The sequence below is a fragment of the Python bivittatus genome, unplaced genomic scaffold, assembly GCF_059951505.1.
Source record: "Python bivittatus isolate LINGU-HERP-01145 unplaced genomic scaffold, Pbiv_v1 ctg000980_np1212, whole genome shotgun sequence".
NCBI classification, from domain to species: domain Eukaryota; kingdom Metazoa; phylum Chordata; class Lepidosauria; order Squamata; family Pythonidae; genus Python; species Python bivittatus.
The window spans coordinates 15,164,885-15,184,079 of record NW_028277125.1 but is presented as its reverse complement, the minus strand read 5'-3'; the positions used below and the strand labels follow the sequence as shown (position 1 = coordinate 15,184,079).

Here is a 19,195-nt window from a genome sequence, read left to right as displayed (position 1 = left end):
CTCTTCTCTTATAGCTGTCGCTCCAGCCCGGCCCTCCCGCCGTGAAATGAATCCGCGGCGGCCGGCGCGGGGAGAAGGGCCGGGGGCTGCCAGCTTTTCAGCATCACGGCGGGACGGAGCTCCGGCCGCGGCTCGGCGCTTCGCCCGGCCTCCTCCGCTCGCTCCCTCCGCCTCTCGCCGAACCGGCTCTGCCCGCCGAGCCTCGCCCAGCGCCGCCTCGGGGAGTGGTTAGGCGGGAGGGAGGCAGCGAAGCGGCGCGTCTTGCTCCGGCGGCTCCGCACCGCCCGGCTCGGGTCTCGCCGGGGCTGCAAGCGGGGACAGAGGAGGCGGCGCTGGGCGAGCGCGAACGGCTTCCTTCGGACCCCGGGGCTCCACTTCTGCGCTAGGGGTGCGGGAAGAGGAGGGTGCCTCTGAGCTCCTGCAGAGCGCGTTTGCCTCTTCTCTGGGCGGCTGCCCTTCCCCTCGGCTGCCAGCCTGGGCTATATAATCCCTCCCCCCCCTTTCAGGTCTGAGTGGAAAGCTCGTGTTTTAGCCACGGGCAACAGATAGCTTAGGGATTTCATTTTTGTTCCCAGTTTTTTTTCTGGCGCCTTGTCTTGCCTCCAGACTGAATTCGGCTTAAGACAGGTGAGTTTCTACTTCGTGCTGTTTGATTAGCTGCAGAGCAGGTAGAAATGCTGGGGATTCAGCTCCGGGGTGAGGGAAGGAGGTTTGATTTCCTCCTTTCGGGTTGCTGTACTTCACCTTTGGAAGGAGGGGATTTCGTGGATGCTTAAGGGGCAGAAACTGCAACATTCAACCCTCCTGAGAAATCCACCCGCATCTGAAGGATCCCAAACACAGGAAGCAAAAACAATCAGGAAGAATCGGGCGGCAGCTTTTCCAACTAGGTTAACAGGGCTCTCTTCCTACGGAACGGAACGTGTAGGGGTAACTTGGCCCAGATTATGACAATCTTCGGCCATAGCTGTCCTTGCAGATGGTTTTTCAACTTCCTAGGCTACCTTAAAACCCTGGGATTCCCTACCGGTCTTCATCTCATCTGAGAACTCCCAACCCCATTTTGCTTTTCAAAATTAGCCAGGATCAAAACTAGCCAGCACTGCCCCCTAGCTGGGCAAACCATAAACCATGATTTATGAAAGATGGTGGCTGGGTTTACTGAACAGACAAAACAATATTGTGGCTTGGCTTTCTGTGAAAGGCTTCTAGATCCCTTCTAGAAAAGAGCTATGCTGTTTGTCTGACCTGCACCGCTTCAGATGAAAGAAGCAGATCTTACATACATACATACATACATACATACATATCATTTCCACATAGAAAGTGAGAATGGTGTTGGAGGCAGGGCCAGAATCTTTTCCTCTGACATCTAACTTCTTAGGTGTAGGAAATTATTTTGCTTATTGTGATAAATAATCATTACTGTAAATCGTACATGCTCTCATCTACGGTCAGGCTGTACTGCTGTCATTGACCTCATTTCCATTACAGCTTAGTGTGTCAAGTGCAGAAGTGATGCGAATAACTTTGGTTAATACTGTGTAAGCTTCAATAGCACTCTGGAAAATTCTCACCTTCCTTATCCAAATATGGCTGTGTTTATACAATACTAAGTGCTGAATTATAAACAAGCCAAAAACATTTTAACCTAACATCTGTCCAAATCTAGCCCAGGTCATTAGTTTACAGTTCATTGTGTTGTGCAACCCCCTGCCCCCCAATTGTGGCTGATTGAATAAACCATGGTTTATTATCTATGTCCTTAAAACAGAGCCACTGAGAGTAGATATAACATCTATCTTACCTTACAAGGAGACTAGCATTTCATTCTTCCTTCCATCCAAACTGACTTAACCCTTACTTCTGTAACCTACCTGTTAGGGTTTTTATTAATATGGTACAGAAAAGAGACACAAAGACTGTTTTTTCCCAGAACTGTTTTACTGTACAAAATTAAATTCCTATCTTATTCTACTATCTTCCTATTAAGTTTACAACTATTCTATTTCTATTCTTATTTAATCTAGAAATTTCTATATATTCTATTTCTCTGTTCCTATTCCTATGTTAGCACTATGTTTTTCTTACCTTAACTATTTCTTCTTTAAATCTTTCCTTTCCCCCAGGGCTTCAGCTCCTGTAGCCAATCTCAGTCCATTTGCACGTGAAAACCCTTTTCACTCCAACAGAAGAGAGTATCGGTAGCTCAGGATTGAACTGTGGGGTCCTCGGTCTTCTCTGAGCTTGGTTGTTTCCTTGCAGATGTTTCGTTACCCGGCCAGGTAACAAACCTGTTACCTAGTCAGGTAACCAAACATCTGCAAGAAAACAACCAAGCTTAGAGAAGACCAAGGACTCCACAGTCCTTTTCACTCCTTTATAGACTTGCGAGTGGGCTTTTCTCCCCCGCGCCAGGCACTCACAGTTGTGTTTCTGGAGCTAGTTTGTAGAGCTGTGCACCTGTGGGGTGGGGTACAGTGGGCTTGGCTTGGTTTGCAGACTCTGGTCAAAGTCTCTTCCTCCCCCATCTCTCAGTTCTGCCTCTCAGTGGTCTTGCAGCTCCAAAAATTGCAGTTTTATCTTGCTGTCTGAAGACTTTGGGTTGGAATTCTCCTTCTGGCATCTTTACTGTCTTCTGGGCTTGACTCTTTTCTCTTTAGTTCCCTGTTTTGAAAAGGAACTCTCCACTCCAGGAGTGGGTGGGGCTGTTTTAACCCCAAGCAGCACCAAAACCTGGACCCCAGGAAGAAAAAAATACCTGCTCAATGCAGGTGGTGAGTTCACTTTTCCACACTAGCTCCATAATTTGTTTTAATTTTCTCTCTCAGATGTGTTCTGACCCAAGATGAGAGGATGTATTACACACAAATACAGTTAAAATATGGGGGAAATCCTAGTAAAATTATAGAAGTGTTTCCTAATATGTTGTCCTTGGCGAGTATATTAAAAATATTTTTACTTACAGGCAACCTGCAAGGTTTTGGAAATCACATTTGTGTGCTTTTAGCTGGGCATTTAGATTTGGCTTTCTATGCAGGAATTACAGTTATTTCATTTTTTAAGAAGCTGCAGTTACAATGTCTTAAGCGCATGGCTTGAAAAAATATATTTTGGCAAATGTCATCTTCTACAAATGTAACATTAGCATCTAAACCGTCATGCTGATCCCGTTTAGGGAGAATGAACCCATGCTGAGCCATACTTGAATAGTGCAACATTCTTCAATAAACTTTCTCTGTTTTAGGTTTTCTTTTAAGTTCAGATAATTTTTATGGTGAAGATAAGAATTATTACCCTTTCTTCATCATGTTATATAGTAGCATTTTCCAGGCTGAAAATATCAGTCAGACATTGTAGTGTTGTAGCAAGGTATTCTTCACAGGCAGAATAAAGGCAAACATTGAGGAAATTAGAGGGTGGAGTTCACCTTCAAGAAATAGAATTTCTGGTCTAAAGTTTAAAAGCAAACTAGACCACCTACAACTTGCTGGTTCCTCCTTTGTCAATATTTACTTACCTAAAGAGATCAATAGAATGACCACCAGCAGGCAAAAAAGCAGTGGGAGCGGGAACGATTAACGATTAAGCTGGCAGGGAGCATCGGAAATCACAACCACATAGCCACGGTGGCTCTGCAGCGGCCACAAATTTCCCAATACGACTGGTCTGAAGATCCTTGAAATTTCAATTCCATGGGAGCCATGGGTCTCAGATTTTGGACACGTTATTTAAGTTAACCCATTTGAGGTGCCTTGCTTCAAAAATCGTTGCCCTGTGATGCAACATTTCAGCCAGTTGAAGGTTAGATGAACGCATAGATTATATTCAATTTCTTAAAAAATCTCTACTTCACTTTACAATTATATTTACTTCTTGGACTGGCTCTTTCTTCACCTGCACCAGAACTCCCTGACAGTGCCAGTTCTCTTACTTGATCATATCACATTGGTCTTACCTCATTCCAAGCCCAGAATGTAAAGAGCCTTCAGCTGATCCATCCTATTCTGAACAGCATCTAGTTTTTTGTGTTTAGTAACAAGCTGTGAAAAAAAAACAAACTTAAGGCTTCACCCACTTTGGTGTGGGGGGAGATCAGGTGACCTGTTGTAGGATATATGTGTGTTTTAGACATGTGGGAAGATACAGTTCCCTCCATCCTTGTTAGGACAGTGGCTGGCAGAATATACCGAACATGTCATTGACTAGATATTGTCCAACCACTGGCCAGAAAATAATTGCACTCATCTGTCTCACATGTAACCTACATCTGCATTAACAACCTATCTTCTCCACCTCTTCCTCCCCATCCCATTCCCATTTAAATCACATATCATGAGTGAGCTGTAGCTCACAAAAGCTTATGCCTTTTAATAAAATGTGTTGATCAGAAAAGGTGCTAGCAAATTCCTTTTGATTTTTAATCCCCAAGGACCATGTGTTTGGTTAGCAAAGTGATATAAGCAACAAAGTGATATACAGTTCACTTGTAACTTTTGGAATTAACTACAGATATATTTTTCAACTTCCTAAATATTTGAGTAGCTTATATTCAGAAGCCAGATTAAATGTGTTGCCATCAAATATGCTATATGGCAAATTAAAAAAAAAAAACCATCTCTCAAAGATTTTGTCCCTGTAATGGTACTGATTCTGAAAGGTGGATCATATTTTACTATACAGTGGTACCTCTACTTATGAACACCCCTACTTACGAAATTTTCGAGATATGATCAGCTCCGGCCCCAAAAATTTACCTCTACTTACGAATTCGCCTCGACTTACGAGCCATTTTCCACCCATGCCACGTGGTCCGCGGCCATTTTCCGCCCGTTCCATGTGGTCCGCAGCCGTTTTCCGCCTATTCCACGTGGTCCGCGGCCATTTTTCCGCCCGTTCCACGTGGTCCGCAGCCATTTTTCCGCCCGTTCCATGTGGTCCGTGGCCATTTTCCGCCCATTCCACGTGGTCCGCGGCCGTTTTTCCGCCCCTGACATGTGGTCCACGGCCATTTTTTCCGCCCTGCCACATGGTCAGCGGCCGTTTTTCCACCCCTGATGCGTGGTCTGCGGACGCCGGAACGGATTATCGGTAATTACATTGAACCTTATGGGAAAATTTACTTCGACTTGCAACCAACTCGACTTGTAATCAGAGTCACGGAACGGATTAAGTTCGTAAGTAGAGGTACCACTGTATTGTGAACTTTATAAGTGTCTTTGGTAGAAAGTTATCTGACCTATTTTAAAATCCAAACCAGGAAGAGAGAGTTCTGAGTATGTAAAAATTTTACTTGCAGATGAAAATCCTGAGATTATAGTGGCAACAGCCAGATTTTAAACTATGGCTATAAAAACAAGGTTTTTAGTAACAAATCAATGAGTTGGGGTTTTAAGTGCATTAGGTAATATTTATTAAATATTTTATTTGTTAATCTAATGCCAAATTTAGATTATATTTGTAACTTGCTTTTGGGCCTTTTGGCCATAAATAAAATTGATTGATATAAGCAAATCTTGAAGCTGCCATCTGCACAGCACAATTTATAGCAACAGTTGTTTTTTTTTAATAGTGAATGATGATGCATTCATTCATTAGTAAGGAAAGGTCCACTGTGTTGGAAAAATCACTTGCTACCTTGATAATAATTACGGGTTACCAAGTAGAACAACAGCAGTAGCTGTAATTGTTTGCCACTGCAACTTACAACTTTTTCTTTGCCTGAGCTGGCATTGGTTACATATGGGAATTTCTTTGCCTTACAAAATGAGACACTGAAAATAATTCACACTTCTTGTTACCTTTTGCAGTTATCTGCATGTTACCTATGCTCACATTTCCTTGATATGGCTCCTTAACTTTGCTATGACCCCTTTCTAAACCGTATTTGTTAAAATGGAGGTTTTACTGAAATGTTAGGAATTTGAGTAAAATTTCACTTGAGGAAACACATCTGCCTGTTGCTATATCCCTAGTGGTAGTCTTGATTTGTTAGTTTAAACCACTGTCTCTCAACCGTGGCAACTTTAAGATGGGTGGACTTCAACTCCCAGAATTCCCCATGTGGGGTTCTCTGAGCTTGGTTCTTTTTTTGCAAACGTTTCGTTACCCGGCTAGGTAACATCTTCAGTGCTAGAATGGGATGGGGTTTGTTCTCTGTTTATATACTGTGGCATGCCCTGCCAGTGTTGGTAGGGGTGGGGGTTTTGTTCTGCTCCTCTGGTAGTTCCTTGATTAGGGTATTGTTCACTGCTTGATTGTGTGCCTGGTGGTAATCTCTGCTTATCTGGGTGATGATTGCTGGTAAGGAGGTGTTCTGGTCTTTTGTTTTCTTTTGTATTGTCTCTTTTGAATAGTGTGTAGATGCTGTTTATCTCTATGTGTCTGTTGATGGCTGCCTTGTCTGAATACTAAGCTTCCAAGAACTCCCTTGCATTTTTGGATTTAGCTTTGTCTAAGACACTGACAGTTTCCCAGTTGAAACTATGGTTAAGTCTGTCCATGTGTTGTGAGATTAAGGAGTTTTCATCATGTCTTCTGGCTGCTAGTTGGTGTTCATGGATGCGCTCTGCCAGCCTTCTGCCTGTCTGTCCTACATAGTGTTTGTTGCAGTCCTTACACTGCATGTTGTAGATTACTCCTGTTTTTTCTTCTTGTGCTACTGGGTCTTTTGGTTTACTTAAGATATTTTGGTTTGTGTGCTACGGATATGCCATGTGGTTGTAATAGTCTGTTGGTGGTTTCTGAGACATTTCTGATGTATGGCAGTGTGATCCTTTTCATAGCTTGTGTTGGTTGTGTTGTAGTAGGTTGAATGGCCAGGCACTTTTTGATCCACAAAGTGGATATCTATTTTGTTGGAAGATGTTGTATAGCTGGTCTGTTTCTTTTTTCTGCTGTTCTGGGTTGCTGCAATGCATTTGTGCTCATTTGAATAATGTTCTTACACAGCTCCTTTTGTGGGAGGTTGGGTTGTTACTTTGGTAATGGAGTACTTGATTAGTGTGGGTTGTTTTCTGATAAACTTGGATTTCTAAGTTACTGTTGTTTGCTCTGCTGATGAGGATATCCAGGAAGGGTAGCATGTTGTTTTCTTCCTCTCTGGTGAATTTTATTCCTTTGAAGATGTTGTTGATGGTTTCATGTGTCTTCTCTAGTTGTTCCTTTTTTGTTATAACAAAGGTGTCCTCTACATACCAGATCCATACTTTAGGTAGTATGTGTGGAAGTGCTATAGCTTCTAGGCATTGCATTACAATCTCAGCTATGAGTCCTGACAGTGGTGATCCCATAGGTGTGCCTCTGATTTAAGTTTCTAAAGGCTCCCAGTTTCTAGCCTGAACCCAATGCTGGCTGGGGAATTCTGGGAGTTGAAGTCACCCGTCTTAAAGTTGCCAAGGTTGAGAAACACTGGTTTAAATAAAACATCTGAATTTGCACAGGTGCCCTGAGCTGCCTATTTACAATTATGTAATGTTCCTTAAGATGTAGGATGTATTCATAAGTGGTCAAAAGTTGGAATTTTCCTTTTCCTTGGTTATCTTCATGCAACATGTTTTATCTGGTTACTGAATTAACCAATTTCTGGGTTGGCACAATATATTCAACCGTAACGTAACCAAATAAGCTAGATTCAAACAGCACACTTAGCCATGAAAACCTAACCAAGATTAATACCAAATATAGTTTGTTGTGTGAACGGACTTGCTGCATCCTTATGTGATCTGGTTAAGTACCTTTTGTAGCCTTTCAGTTGTTCTGGTGCCTTGAAGTCAGTGTTGACTCCTGGCATCTGCCTGGGCAAGTCCCTGCCGTTTTCTTGGCAAGGTTTTTTGGAAGTGGTTTGCCCTTGCCTCCTTCTTCCTAGGGCTGAGAGAGAGTGACTGGCCCAAGGTCACCCAGCTGGCTTTGTGCCTAAGGTGGGACTAGAACTCACAGTCTCCCAGTTTCTAGCCTGATGCCTTAATCATGACACCAAACCATCTCTCTAACCTTTCAGTTACCACTGCTAAAGAGCAGTTTCTCAACCTATCACTAGTTTTTAGCATGAAATGAAATAGTTATGAAATTAAGGAAAGTAAGGCTGAGATGTGGTACATATAGTGTGAGTCAATTCTTTTTAGCATGTTCTTTGCATGTTCACATTTATTACTACTTGCACACTCACATTTTATTATTCTTCCCAGTCTATAGCCCAGTTGCAGAATGGGATAGTTAATGTTTAATATTTTTCTGATGCTGTATTACAATACTCTTGCATTTCCCCCCACTTTTTTAAAGCATGGCATTATAGAAATACTGTGTGTGTGTGTGTGCATATATAAGAAGAATTATAGGATTTAGATATTTTCTCAGATTTTTTTGAATCCCTCCTTTATTATTTTATTATTTTTATAATTAACTCAAGGCGGTGAGCTTATCTAATATTCCTTCTTCCTCCTATTTTCCCCACAACAACAACCCTGTGAGGTAAGTTGGGCTGAGAGAGAGTGACTGGCCCAAAATCACCCAGTCTTTAAATTAGAAAGTAAATATTGATTTCAGTGATCACAGAATAATTTATTTCAGCCTGCCCTATTAAATGTAAAATCAAATTGCCTTCCTGTAATGGTGGATCTTTCAATGCCTTCACCTATCTGGAAGATGCATCTGAACAGAATGAGTAGAACTGATATTGAAATAATCTAAAGTTGAGGCCCTTAGGTGGAAAGTACACCCACAAATGCATCTGCTGTTCAGTGGGGTCCTCAGCTTTCCTCCCCCCAAGTTTTCAAGATTGTCATGGCAGCTCAGGAAAACTGGGATCTCTGGCTTCTAGAAGCTTCCAGAAAGAAAAGTGGATGGGTCATTGAATGCCCAAATGATCACTCAAAGAACCACAGTTGGGGGTAAATAACCTCTTCTTTGTGGAATCTGTTCATCACAGGTGTGGAAGCTCAGATCAAAGAGAAATATTGCCCTTTCCCAGGACTTGTGTAGCATTAGGAAAAGAAAAGTGTGGAAAAGAAGGAGTCCATAGTGCATAGAAAGTCTTGAAGTTTTTGTAGCCCGTCTACATAGGCCCAACGTGAATTGTTTACAGAAAATATATACTACAGGTAATAGTGTGCAGGCTTGTCATAACTGAAAATCTGATTTGATTTTGTGAATAAGCTATGGTTAATTTTGTTCCCATTTTTGTTACAGAACCTCCTAAATATTTGAAACCTAAGAATTCAAGGGTTCATTCCAGTAATGCATTTAATACTACAGCAGCTTCCACTATCAAAAGAGAAACCACCAACGGATCCTTTTAAAACCAAATAACGGGCTTATTTCCTCCTCACCAGTATGGTCAGCTATTATAAAAAGGGCCGACGAGGTTCTTGCTCAGTATTGTGAAGTCTCTTGTGTACGCACATGCTGTTTCTTTGGCTTTTGATGAAATGTTTTTAATTTTAATTGTGTCTCAAGCAAGGAGGCGGGTACTGGAATAGAAGAGCTGAGAGCTTCAAACTTTTTTTTTTTTTTTGGTGGACTAAGGAGGCTCAATATGAACAAGTTTGCTGCTGCTAATTTCTGTCTTATTTTAATTTCTAATTAACTCCGTGCATGTCTTTGCAATCAATTAATTCAGAATTTATTCGCTCATTCTGATGTTAGCACGCCCTGAATGATCTTCAGGGATGATCATTCACCCTGTCAGGCAAGATTTCTAAACTTCAGGGGCAACAAAGAAATACCTTTTTGAAATTTAAAAGGGAAAAGAGAGAGATCACCTTAATAGAGTAGAATGAACTCTTGTGTTTCTTCATCTGATCTAATAGACCACATGCTTTGTTTAAATTTCTGCTTGGTAGGACGATGTGAAATGAAGCAACTGAAGAGGGTGTAAAATTGCCTGCTTTCCTATAGAATAGTTTTCCTAAGCTGGATCTGTTATGGTAGAACGCTGCATAAACTTAAAAGGGAAACCTTCAAAAACTGCTGGACAACCTTCAAATCTCATTGGGTAAACAAAGGAGGAGAGAACCAGTTTGGTGTAGCGGTGAAGGCCCCAGGCTAGAAACCAGAAGACTCTGAGTTCTAGTCTTGCCTTAGGCACAAAGCCAGCTGGGTGATCTTGGACCAGTCACGTTCTCTCAGCCCAAGAAATAGGCAAGGGCAAACCGCTTCTGAAATCTGGCCAAGAAAACTACAGGGACTCATTCAGAGAGTTGCCAGGAGTCAACACTGACTCAAAGGCACCAAAAAACAAAGGACGGCTTGAGAGCGTTGTTCATATGACGGATGATGACCAGGATGCAACTTAGCTGACATGTCTACTTCTTTGTGAGTCAAAAGTGCTGCAGAGAATTGACAGTCAATCTTAATTTGCCCTTCCTGGCCAACAGACAGTGTAAGCACAGAGATGGGTCAACCAATCATTACCAACAAGGATACCTTGTCCCACCCCCTTAGTTTTACACCCCAAATAATTTTTTTTTTTAATCTCTCTTTAAGAACAAGAGTTTTGGGTGCTTTTCATGGTGGCAAACCACCAGTCCTGACCTGTATTTAGAGCCTTTAATGGAGTACTAATGTACAGAAATGTTACAAGGATTTATGTATTTATTTACGTCAATATTATAAACCACACCTAACTTCTGTAGGGCTAATAGCAAAACAAAAACTCAAATCATAAAATAAAAATCAGATGAACACTGGGAAGCATCGTATTTTGAAGGGAAGTTGCCTTAAATAAAAGGATAAACTTTTTTTTTAAATCAATCTGGGTTATACATAATAGTGGCAGTCTCCGATAGTTCAACATCTATCAGATTTCATTATCATAGCTTTTATATCTATAAACATATAATAATATAAGGCAATATAGATTTATTACCATAGATTTCATCTTTGTCATCATTTCCCCCATGCACACCCCATATCTACTTGAAATGGTTGGGGGATTTGTAGGAACAAATTTGAACTATGCATGTGGGGAAGAGAATGAAGCGAAGTTCCACTGTTCACATTGTGTTAACGCAGTCCTTTATCAACTCATACAACCCAAATGCTGGATAAAGTTTGTTAACTGAAGTTGAAGAGAGGCTTCTTCTCTAAATCAGATTGGCTCACATCTCTGCTTTATACTCTACTTTCAGTGCGTTTCCTGGTTTCACTGTTCTGTGTTCAACAGATCTCTAAATAACACATCTGTTGGAGTGTTTCTTTGGACCTGGAGAATTAAAAACTTGTTTTAAAAAATGTGAAAATCACCTTGAGGTAATTATGTAGCTGGATGCTGAGGAGTGGATGAGTAAACTTGCTCAGCTTTGCCTTTAAGATGATAAATGTCTGATTTTAATGCTCTTTGAAGCAGTGGCATGTTTTTTCTGGCAACAAGTCAAGCAAACAACATTGTTTTGTGCTTTGACATTGTAGGGAGAGTTTCACTGCAGCTCAAGCTTTTTAAACTGAGTCATACCATTTTAAAGAGTAAGGGTATGGATCAGGATAGGAACAAAAAGGGGTGATAATAGATAACGCTGATACCAGAGTAGTAGAATGCAATTGTCTGAGCCTTATATGGCTAGGACTAGCTCTTTCTTTGGATAAGGCTGCATTATTCAAGAATTAATGCTCATTTCTGCTGACTGCAGAGCCTGTCTGAATGAATAAATAAGGCTGCGTCTATCCTGTTGAATGAGTTCTTTCAATATTGGCTCTGCAATGTATTTTAGTTGAGCGTTGGTTATACACTGTAGTACAACTTAGTTAACAGGCCCAAATCATCTTTCTTATGGGTGTGGTTATAATTTCATGAGCAAAGCAATGTAAGAAATTACTTCTTGAGGCAGGCCATAGTCTATTTAACCCAGCATTCTGATATTTGTTGCTAACTTTGGATGTTTGCAAATCACACTGATTCAGAATATAGACAGTCTGTGGGACTATGCTGGCTGATAGCCCCTGACAAACCTATTCTTCAAGAATATAAATATAATAACATGGACAAGTAGTTGCAATAGAAATGGAATTACCCTATATTAGATAACTAGATTGGTAGTATAATTTACCTTCCTTGCTATTGGACAACAAACTGCAATACTTGCCAAGAAAGAATCAAAAACTAATGAAACAGAAGCTATTCCTAGCATTATTTCGAGAGGGTATATTTTAAGTGGCAGTGGCAGATCTGGTGAATATATTTTTCAGATTTGTTTGTTTGTTTGTTTTAAAAACTGCTTGTCCACCAATGAATGGTATTCAACCATATACTATGCTTTTTCTTTACCTAAGGAAAAGTTCCATTCAGTGAACTTTTTTCCCAAGATAACGTCTGCATTAGTTACTGATTTTAGTTAGTCAGTCATGAATGGTTTGGAGGATATTTGTGTCTGTTAGATGGTCAAAAAAAAGTTGATTGGGTTGATTGGAGGGATTTAGAACTGTGGTTAGAAGCCTTGGATATAAATGGATAGCTGTGGATGGTGGAAGTTATGGCATGTACTGTTTGGGAGTTGCTGAAGTACTTATGGATGAAGTTCAACCAATGTTTACTCACAGTTGGGGAGATTTACCAGGTCCGTCGAGCACTGTGGGGGTTTGTCGCTGAACTGCCTTGGGTCCATGTTGCAGCAATGAAATTGCAGACATGGTCTCTGTGCTGAGCATGTGTCAGCCCTTCAAGGTAAACCAGATTAGGAAACTAAAATCATGAATGCTAATACTACTTTTATTATAAGGTTGCAGTAACAGAATCTTGCAAGTCTGAATCCCCCTTCCCTCCCCTTATCTTAATGAGAACAAGGGAGGGCCTTGTCTGAGACACTTACTCCAATTACAGCTCTGCCCTGGACTCAGTTCTCTTTTATCAGTCCATTGTCTTGGTAGCGGCTCTTCCTCCTGTTCCTCAAGGTTATTCCTTCTTCCCATTATAGCGTGTGAGCTGCAGGCTTGGTTAGAACAGTGGTGATGCTGAAAGTGAGATGTTACTCAAGCAACATGGTGGTTGACACAGCTGCTAGGAGATTTTCTTGGAATAGAAGCTGGAGCCAGGAGATGGGTAAGAGTGGCCTTGGAAGAAGTCAGGGCTTTTTGAAGAAGGCATCAGTGAAAGTAAGCGCCTTGGTCAGTAATGGGAGAACTGGAAGAAAGCAAGGAGCTTTAGGTTTGAGTCTTCATTGCATTTCCCCTCAATGCCTATGCTTGATTAGGAATGGAATTCATCTTACCACTGAGAAGAACAGAAGATCTGTTGAAAACAAACAAATGGAGTGGTTGGCAGTACAGTACCAGCTTCGTTACTGAAAATTATGGATACCTTTGAAGATTGCACAGGTTTGGGTGGGGCTATACTCTCTTTTCCTTCTTTTCCTGTCTAGTTGCCTCCTCCCCTCAGGTCTTCTCCACCCAGTTTTGTTCTCCCTTCTCTTCCATCTCCAAATCCCTCCATCTGCATCCTTCCTCCATGTCTTCTTTTGCTGTTTCTGCTGGAAAGAGGGAGGAGAATGGATGTGCTTATATGTGAGAGTGCGTTGGGTGTGTGAGAGCAGGAATGCTTGGCAGATACAGATCAGAGATCACTTATTCTTATATTTTTTATAATATTTTAAATGATTTTTATAATAAATATTTTTTATAATGTTATAATTTTTATAATGGAGAACTGTATTTTACAGGTAATTAAGTTTAGTTAGTAGGCACAAATTCAGTTATTATTTTGTTCTGGGCCTGCCCCATCCTTTTTTTTCCTGAGTTTATGCTATGGCAAGTGTATAATTTTTATATTCTTTTTATGGTAGGTCTTTTAACTAAAATAGAATTTCATCCACCAAGCATCTATAGGATACCTTCTCTTGTCTTGTACTTCCAGGCTCTCTCTCACCTATAGTATTTCATTTTTATTTAAATTTTTAATTTGGAGAGAAGCATCAAGCAAAGTGACGCACCAGCTTCCAATGACATGTTGTTCTCCAAGAATGTTTCTGAGCCACAGAAGCGTTCGAAAAGAAAAGAAAAGCATCTGCAGTTCAGAACTGCATTTAGGAGAAATATGATTTGTGGTAGTTTCTTTTGTACAATGGGTGTTTTTCCCTGTTCTTGTATGAATGGGAAATTCTTTCAGTATTGTTCTTCTGTGAAATGAGCTTGTTTGGATTTCATTGTTTTAAGAATGGATATGATTTGGTGGAATCTTGCTTTAATTCACACTTGGCCCAAATCTGTTCCTCTCAGGGTTCATCTAAATCAGTGTTGTTCAAACTTGGCGAGTTTAAGATGGGTGGACTTCAACTCCCAGAATTCCCCAGCCAGCATGGCTGGCTGGGGAATTCTGGGAGTTGAAGTCCACCCATCTTAAACTCGCCAAGTTTGAACAACACTGATCTAAACCCAATACACAATCCAAATTTTAATTACATCCTCTTTTTTAAAAGTTTGAATCTTGCCTCTGAGCTATGCTGTCAAGATTGCCTTTGTAGGCATTCATTTATTTGTTGGTTTTGTATTCCATACGTTCAGTAAATAAGGTAACTGACAGGAAAAAGTAAAATAAAGAGCAAATTAATTCATGTAATGGTGAAAGATAAAGATAACAGCTTAACCGGTATAATAAGAACACAATTTAACAATTACAAAACTGAACTGAAAGCCTTGCTTCCTTCTGTATTCCATATCTCTTTAACAAGGAAGCAAGCCTTTCATTTCTCCAGAAAACAAAACAAAACCCCTTTCATTGTGAAGTGTCAAACATCTGTTGCACGTGGACTTTGTGCCACAGCTAAGACCATTCACGTCTCAGTTTGACAAACTAGCTTTTCTAATGCACCTGCCTTTTTAAAAATGCTGTGGTCAATGATTGAACTCACAAAGATCTCTGTAATTTTTTTTTTTTAAGTTTGATGGACAAAGTGCTGTTGAATGAATTATGTGAGTTGTATCCCTCCTCATGAAGTATGACAACCCACCCATTGCCTAAATTTCTCGGTTAAAAACAAATTCTGCAGGGTAAACAGTGAAAGATAGCAAAAATAGAATAACAAAAATAACTTCAGAATGTCAGCCCAGTTATGTTTAGATTAGGTTTTAAAAATATCATTCGCTCAAAGCGATGCATATTGAGGACCCAGCTAGACAGATGGCTCAAGGCTTGGCACCAAGGAAGCAGAGGGCAGAAGGCCAGAGAAGGTCTACTCCCCATGTCAGAATAAGAATCTTAACAACTACACAGCTATATGCTGGCGGTGCCCTAAAAGTAAGGGAAGAAGAAAGAGGTATGGCAGGTTAATAGAGGGAGGCCTTGATTCTCCACCTGGTATTTGGGGCTGTAGGTCTGTGCAACCTGAAGCATCTTTCTGAAAGGATATAGATGGCTTAGGGAAGCCAAGAATAAATTACGTTATATGATAGCAGCACAGTTATGGAACTCCATGCCTAGGTGTCAAAATCCCTCTTTGTCTGCTTTTAGGAAGCCTTTGAAGCCATTTTATTTAATAGATTTTCAGCCACTCCTTATTGCGCATTTGTTGTATGTATTGCTACTGATTTATTAAATGGATTTTTATTTTACCGAGTTTTGACTATCTGTTTGGCAAAAAATACATTAAAAAAAACAAGCTTACAAGAATAATTGATTGCTTGATTGCTTGATCGATTGATTATGTGCCATCAAGTTAGTGTCAGCTCTCAGGGACCACAGAGATAGATTTTTTCCAGGAACGAGAATAAGTAATAAAAACAACAACACAAGATAAACGCTTTCTTTGACCTGAGCAGATTCCCCAAAATATAGGAATATGGGAATGAAGGGTTTTGCCTATATATATAACTGGTGCCTTATTCTAGTTTCATGTTCCAGCCCCAGATTTCAACCCCGGTTCTTGGTCAGCAAGCCTTCAGAAGCCCTGGCTTTCGGCTGTTGCTACTAAATGCCAGATGAGCCGTAATAAAGCCTCTCTCATCCGTGATTTAATCATGGATGGGAGGGCTGAGCTGGTGTGTATCTAAAATGTGCCCAGCTGGGTTTCAGGTGTGGCATCAGCAGAGATTCCAGGGGTGGGGTGTGGCAGTTGTTATTCAGGAATCTCTTATGGCTTTCAGGGGCGCTGCTCAACAAGTTGCTGGATGTGAGACCCTGTTCTTTAAGTTGGGGTTTAGGGATCAGCTGGGACCGTTGCTGTTGTACCAGCCTCCCTGCTGTGTAGCACCCTCCCTGCCTGAGCTCCTCGACTCAGGGTTGGCAGTGGCGTTCCACAGGCTTAAGGTCCTGGAGGACTTCAGTCTGCCTTCCCTGGGAGCAAGGTCTGAGGTGGCTCAGGAGTTCATGGTCACTATGACAGCCATGGGCCTATCCCGGGTCATCCAGAGCCCGACACAGGCAGTGGTCACACACCTCCTCTGGTTTCCTGTTGGAGCAATGGCAATGTGATCTGGAATTGGGGGAGCTCTCTGTGGCTCCCCTGTCATGGCCAGATCATGTCTTGGTATCCGTGAGATTTTCTGGTGCTGCTCCCCGCTGTAGAGAGGCTGGGCCTATTAGGTTGGTCTGCCCCCAGCCACTGATGGTCCCAGGAGGGTTTCAGAGGGAGCTAGGGGTTGTTCCTGATGGTAAGGCCTACTTCTCTGCCCTTATTCCGTCCGCTGATTGCCACCTGGTGGCCTTGTTTTAGATGATCCACGCCCTTCTGGGTAAGGATGACTCAGATATTCATCTGCAAGGCCGTGCAGAGGAATTTTCAGAGCATTTGTTGGACCAAATCGCTTGAATGTGTTCCCCATTAGATGCCAGGCTTGGTGCAGATCTGTGGAGATGCCAGGCCCAGTCTTGCCCTGTTATCTGGGAACGGTTTGAACCTGTGGGGCTGAGGCTAGAAACCTGGAGACTAGTCCCGCCTTAGACACAAAGCCAGCTGGGTAACCTTGGGCCAGTTCCTCTGTCTCAGCCCCAGGAGGAAGAAGGCAAGGGCAAACCACTTCTGAAAGTGTTGCCAAGAACAGTCCAGGGAGTAGGCCAAGGAGTCATGAGGAGTCAACACTGACTTGAAGGCACCAAAAAAAAAAAAATTCTGGTGCATTCTCTTGTGATCTTATTTCTATTTATGTCTAATTGTTTTAAACATTTTGAAGAATGTTTTAATTGTTGGGTTTTTTTGCACGCTGTCCAGAGTCACATTTGTGAGACGGGTGACATAAATTTGATCAATCAGTCTTGGAAAGGTTCACCTTACTTTTTAAAAATCTAAGAATAACTAACAATATCTTGTCTTATTGCATTAGGTATGAGCTGATGTTGGAAACGGCTGTCATCATCTCCGATAATTATGGCTGCAGTCGCCTGTGAGAATTGTTCGTTTCTGAATGTTCAAGATGGCCATATTGCCCTGCCTTCTGAAGCTCATGGAGCTCTGCTGCTTATCATGCTGGGGAAAGTATTGCTCAGTGTGTTTCTCTTGCAAGTCAAAAAGCACAGTCACCATGAAAGTTTTATGAGCTACTTCTGCATTTCACTAGCTATCTTTGACGTGATTCTTCTGGCGGTGATGTCTTTCATCTTCTGTTATCAGAATGTTATGCTTTGGGAGATTAGGCTTACTGAGTATCACATCTGTCTTTTGCCTCAGATCACCGCCTTTCTCTATGGTATCTTACATTACCCAATTGCTTTTATAGCTAGCTTGGATTATTTCCTTACAATAACCCACACTTCCAAATATCGGAATGTGTGTTGGAAATCAGTGTACACAGTTGCTGTGTTACTTACATGGATTTCTGCTCTTGGTTATGTTCTGACTCTTCCAGGCAGTTCTTTATGGCTAAACGTAAACCATGACAATGATGCATATCAATGTCCTTTCTACATCAGCAACCAAGCTTACTGGCTCTCACTTGGTATGTTGTCCATCGTATGTCTGGTTCTTGTTTTCTGTTGGTCAGAAATTGTGACTATGGTGCAGTCTATGCAGTTTATTTTCTTTGAAAGGGAGATTGTTCTGTTATTTCCTTATGAACTTGAATGCAGCTCCAGAGATGATTCGAAACATTTTTTGACAAGACTTCTGATCAGCTTTATGGGCACTTGGGCACCATTTATTATGCTCCAAATGATCATTGTGTTACTTAATGCTGAGATTCCTGCCTACATCGAGATGAATGTCCCCTGGCTTTATTTTGTCAACAGCTTTCTTATTGGGATTGCATGTTGGCTGAGACGTCAACACATTGAGTTCACTGAAGACTCTTGGGATGTGGACCCATTTGTCAGATGGAAATTCTGCTTTACTCCTTTCAACCTTCAAAAAACTGATAAAGCTGTAAAGCTGGACACTGAAATCATAATCTGTTAATGAGCTATTATAGGAGAAGAACGTAGGCTGGATTACAATCAGTGGAGGAGGCTGCAAGTTAAGTTTGTGAACTACAGGAGAGAAAGAACACCAAATGACATATTTGTTGGACATTTTCTCAAGCTCCACTGTGTGTATAGGAGCATGGCACTACAAATACTCTACTATTTTCCACATTGAATTTCCAGTATGGGTAGTTATTTCAAAATAAAGTAAAGAAGTCTTACTGTGTTGCTATTGATTGATTGATTAGGTATTGGACTAGAACCACGGAGATGTTTCTGGATGGTTTGGGGCTAGTAATACTTTCTCAAACCAGCCTACCTCACACGGTTGCTGTTGTACAGATAAAAATGGAGATCCCTGTATAAGCCTCCTTGAGAGAGTGGAAGGAAAGGGCGAAGGGAAGGGAAGGGAAGGGAAGGGAAGGGAAGGGAAGGGAAGGGAAGGGAAGGGAGTGTTTGGGGTATGCTCTATTTTCAAGATATTATGATTTAAATGAGTAACCCAGAAGAGGATTTATTTATTTATTTTGAATTTATTAGACACCCAACTTCAGTGGAGTCCTCCAAAGAGTAATAATAAATGCAACAAACTTAAAAGACAGCACCTTCTCAGGACCTGGCTATGTGATCAGGCCTGGGGGTCCCTTATGGTGGAATTTTGCGATGGCTCCCTTATGGTTGTTAACATATAGTGTGCATCCCCAGTCTCTTATTCCGTGTGCTTTTTTATCATTTTTATAGTTTTAATAATGACTGTTTTATATGTATTCATTGGTTTTCTTTTTAATTGATTGTTGTACATTGCCCAGAGTCACTTTCTTGTGAGATGGGCGGCTATACAAATATGATAAATAAATAAATAAATCATAAAAGAAGGAAGGG

General features: G+C 41.3%; 1 protein-coding gene across 1 annotated transcript; it reads left to right on the top strand.

Moving 5' to 3' along the window:
* Positions 1-217: 217 nt before the first annotated feature.
* GPR160 (G protein-coupled receptor 160) lies at positions 218-18,713 on the top strand. Its single transcript, XM_007432657.3, has 2 exons — positions 218-627; positions 17,242-18,713. Exon 2 carries the CDS (start codon positions 17,286-17,288, stop codon positions 18,306-18,308), a length of 1,023 nt encoding a protein of 340 aa, XP_007432719.1. The 5' UTR covers positions 218-627; positions 17,242-17,285; the 3' UTR covers positions 18,309-18,713.
* The last annotated feature ends 482 nt before the right edge of the window (positions 18,714-19,195 follow it).

Coding starts and splice junctions, on each gene's coding strand:
- GPR160 (XM_007432657.3), top strand. CDS start 17,286: ATGGCTGCAGTCGCCTGTGAGAATTGTTCGTTTCTGAATGTTCAAGAT.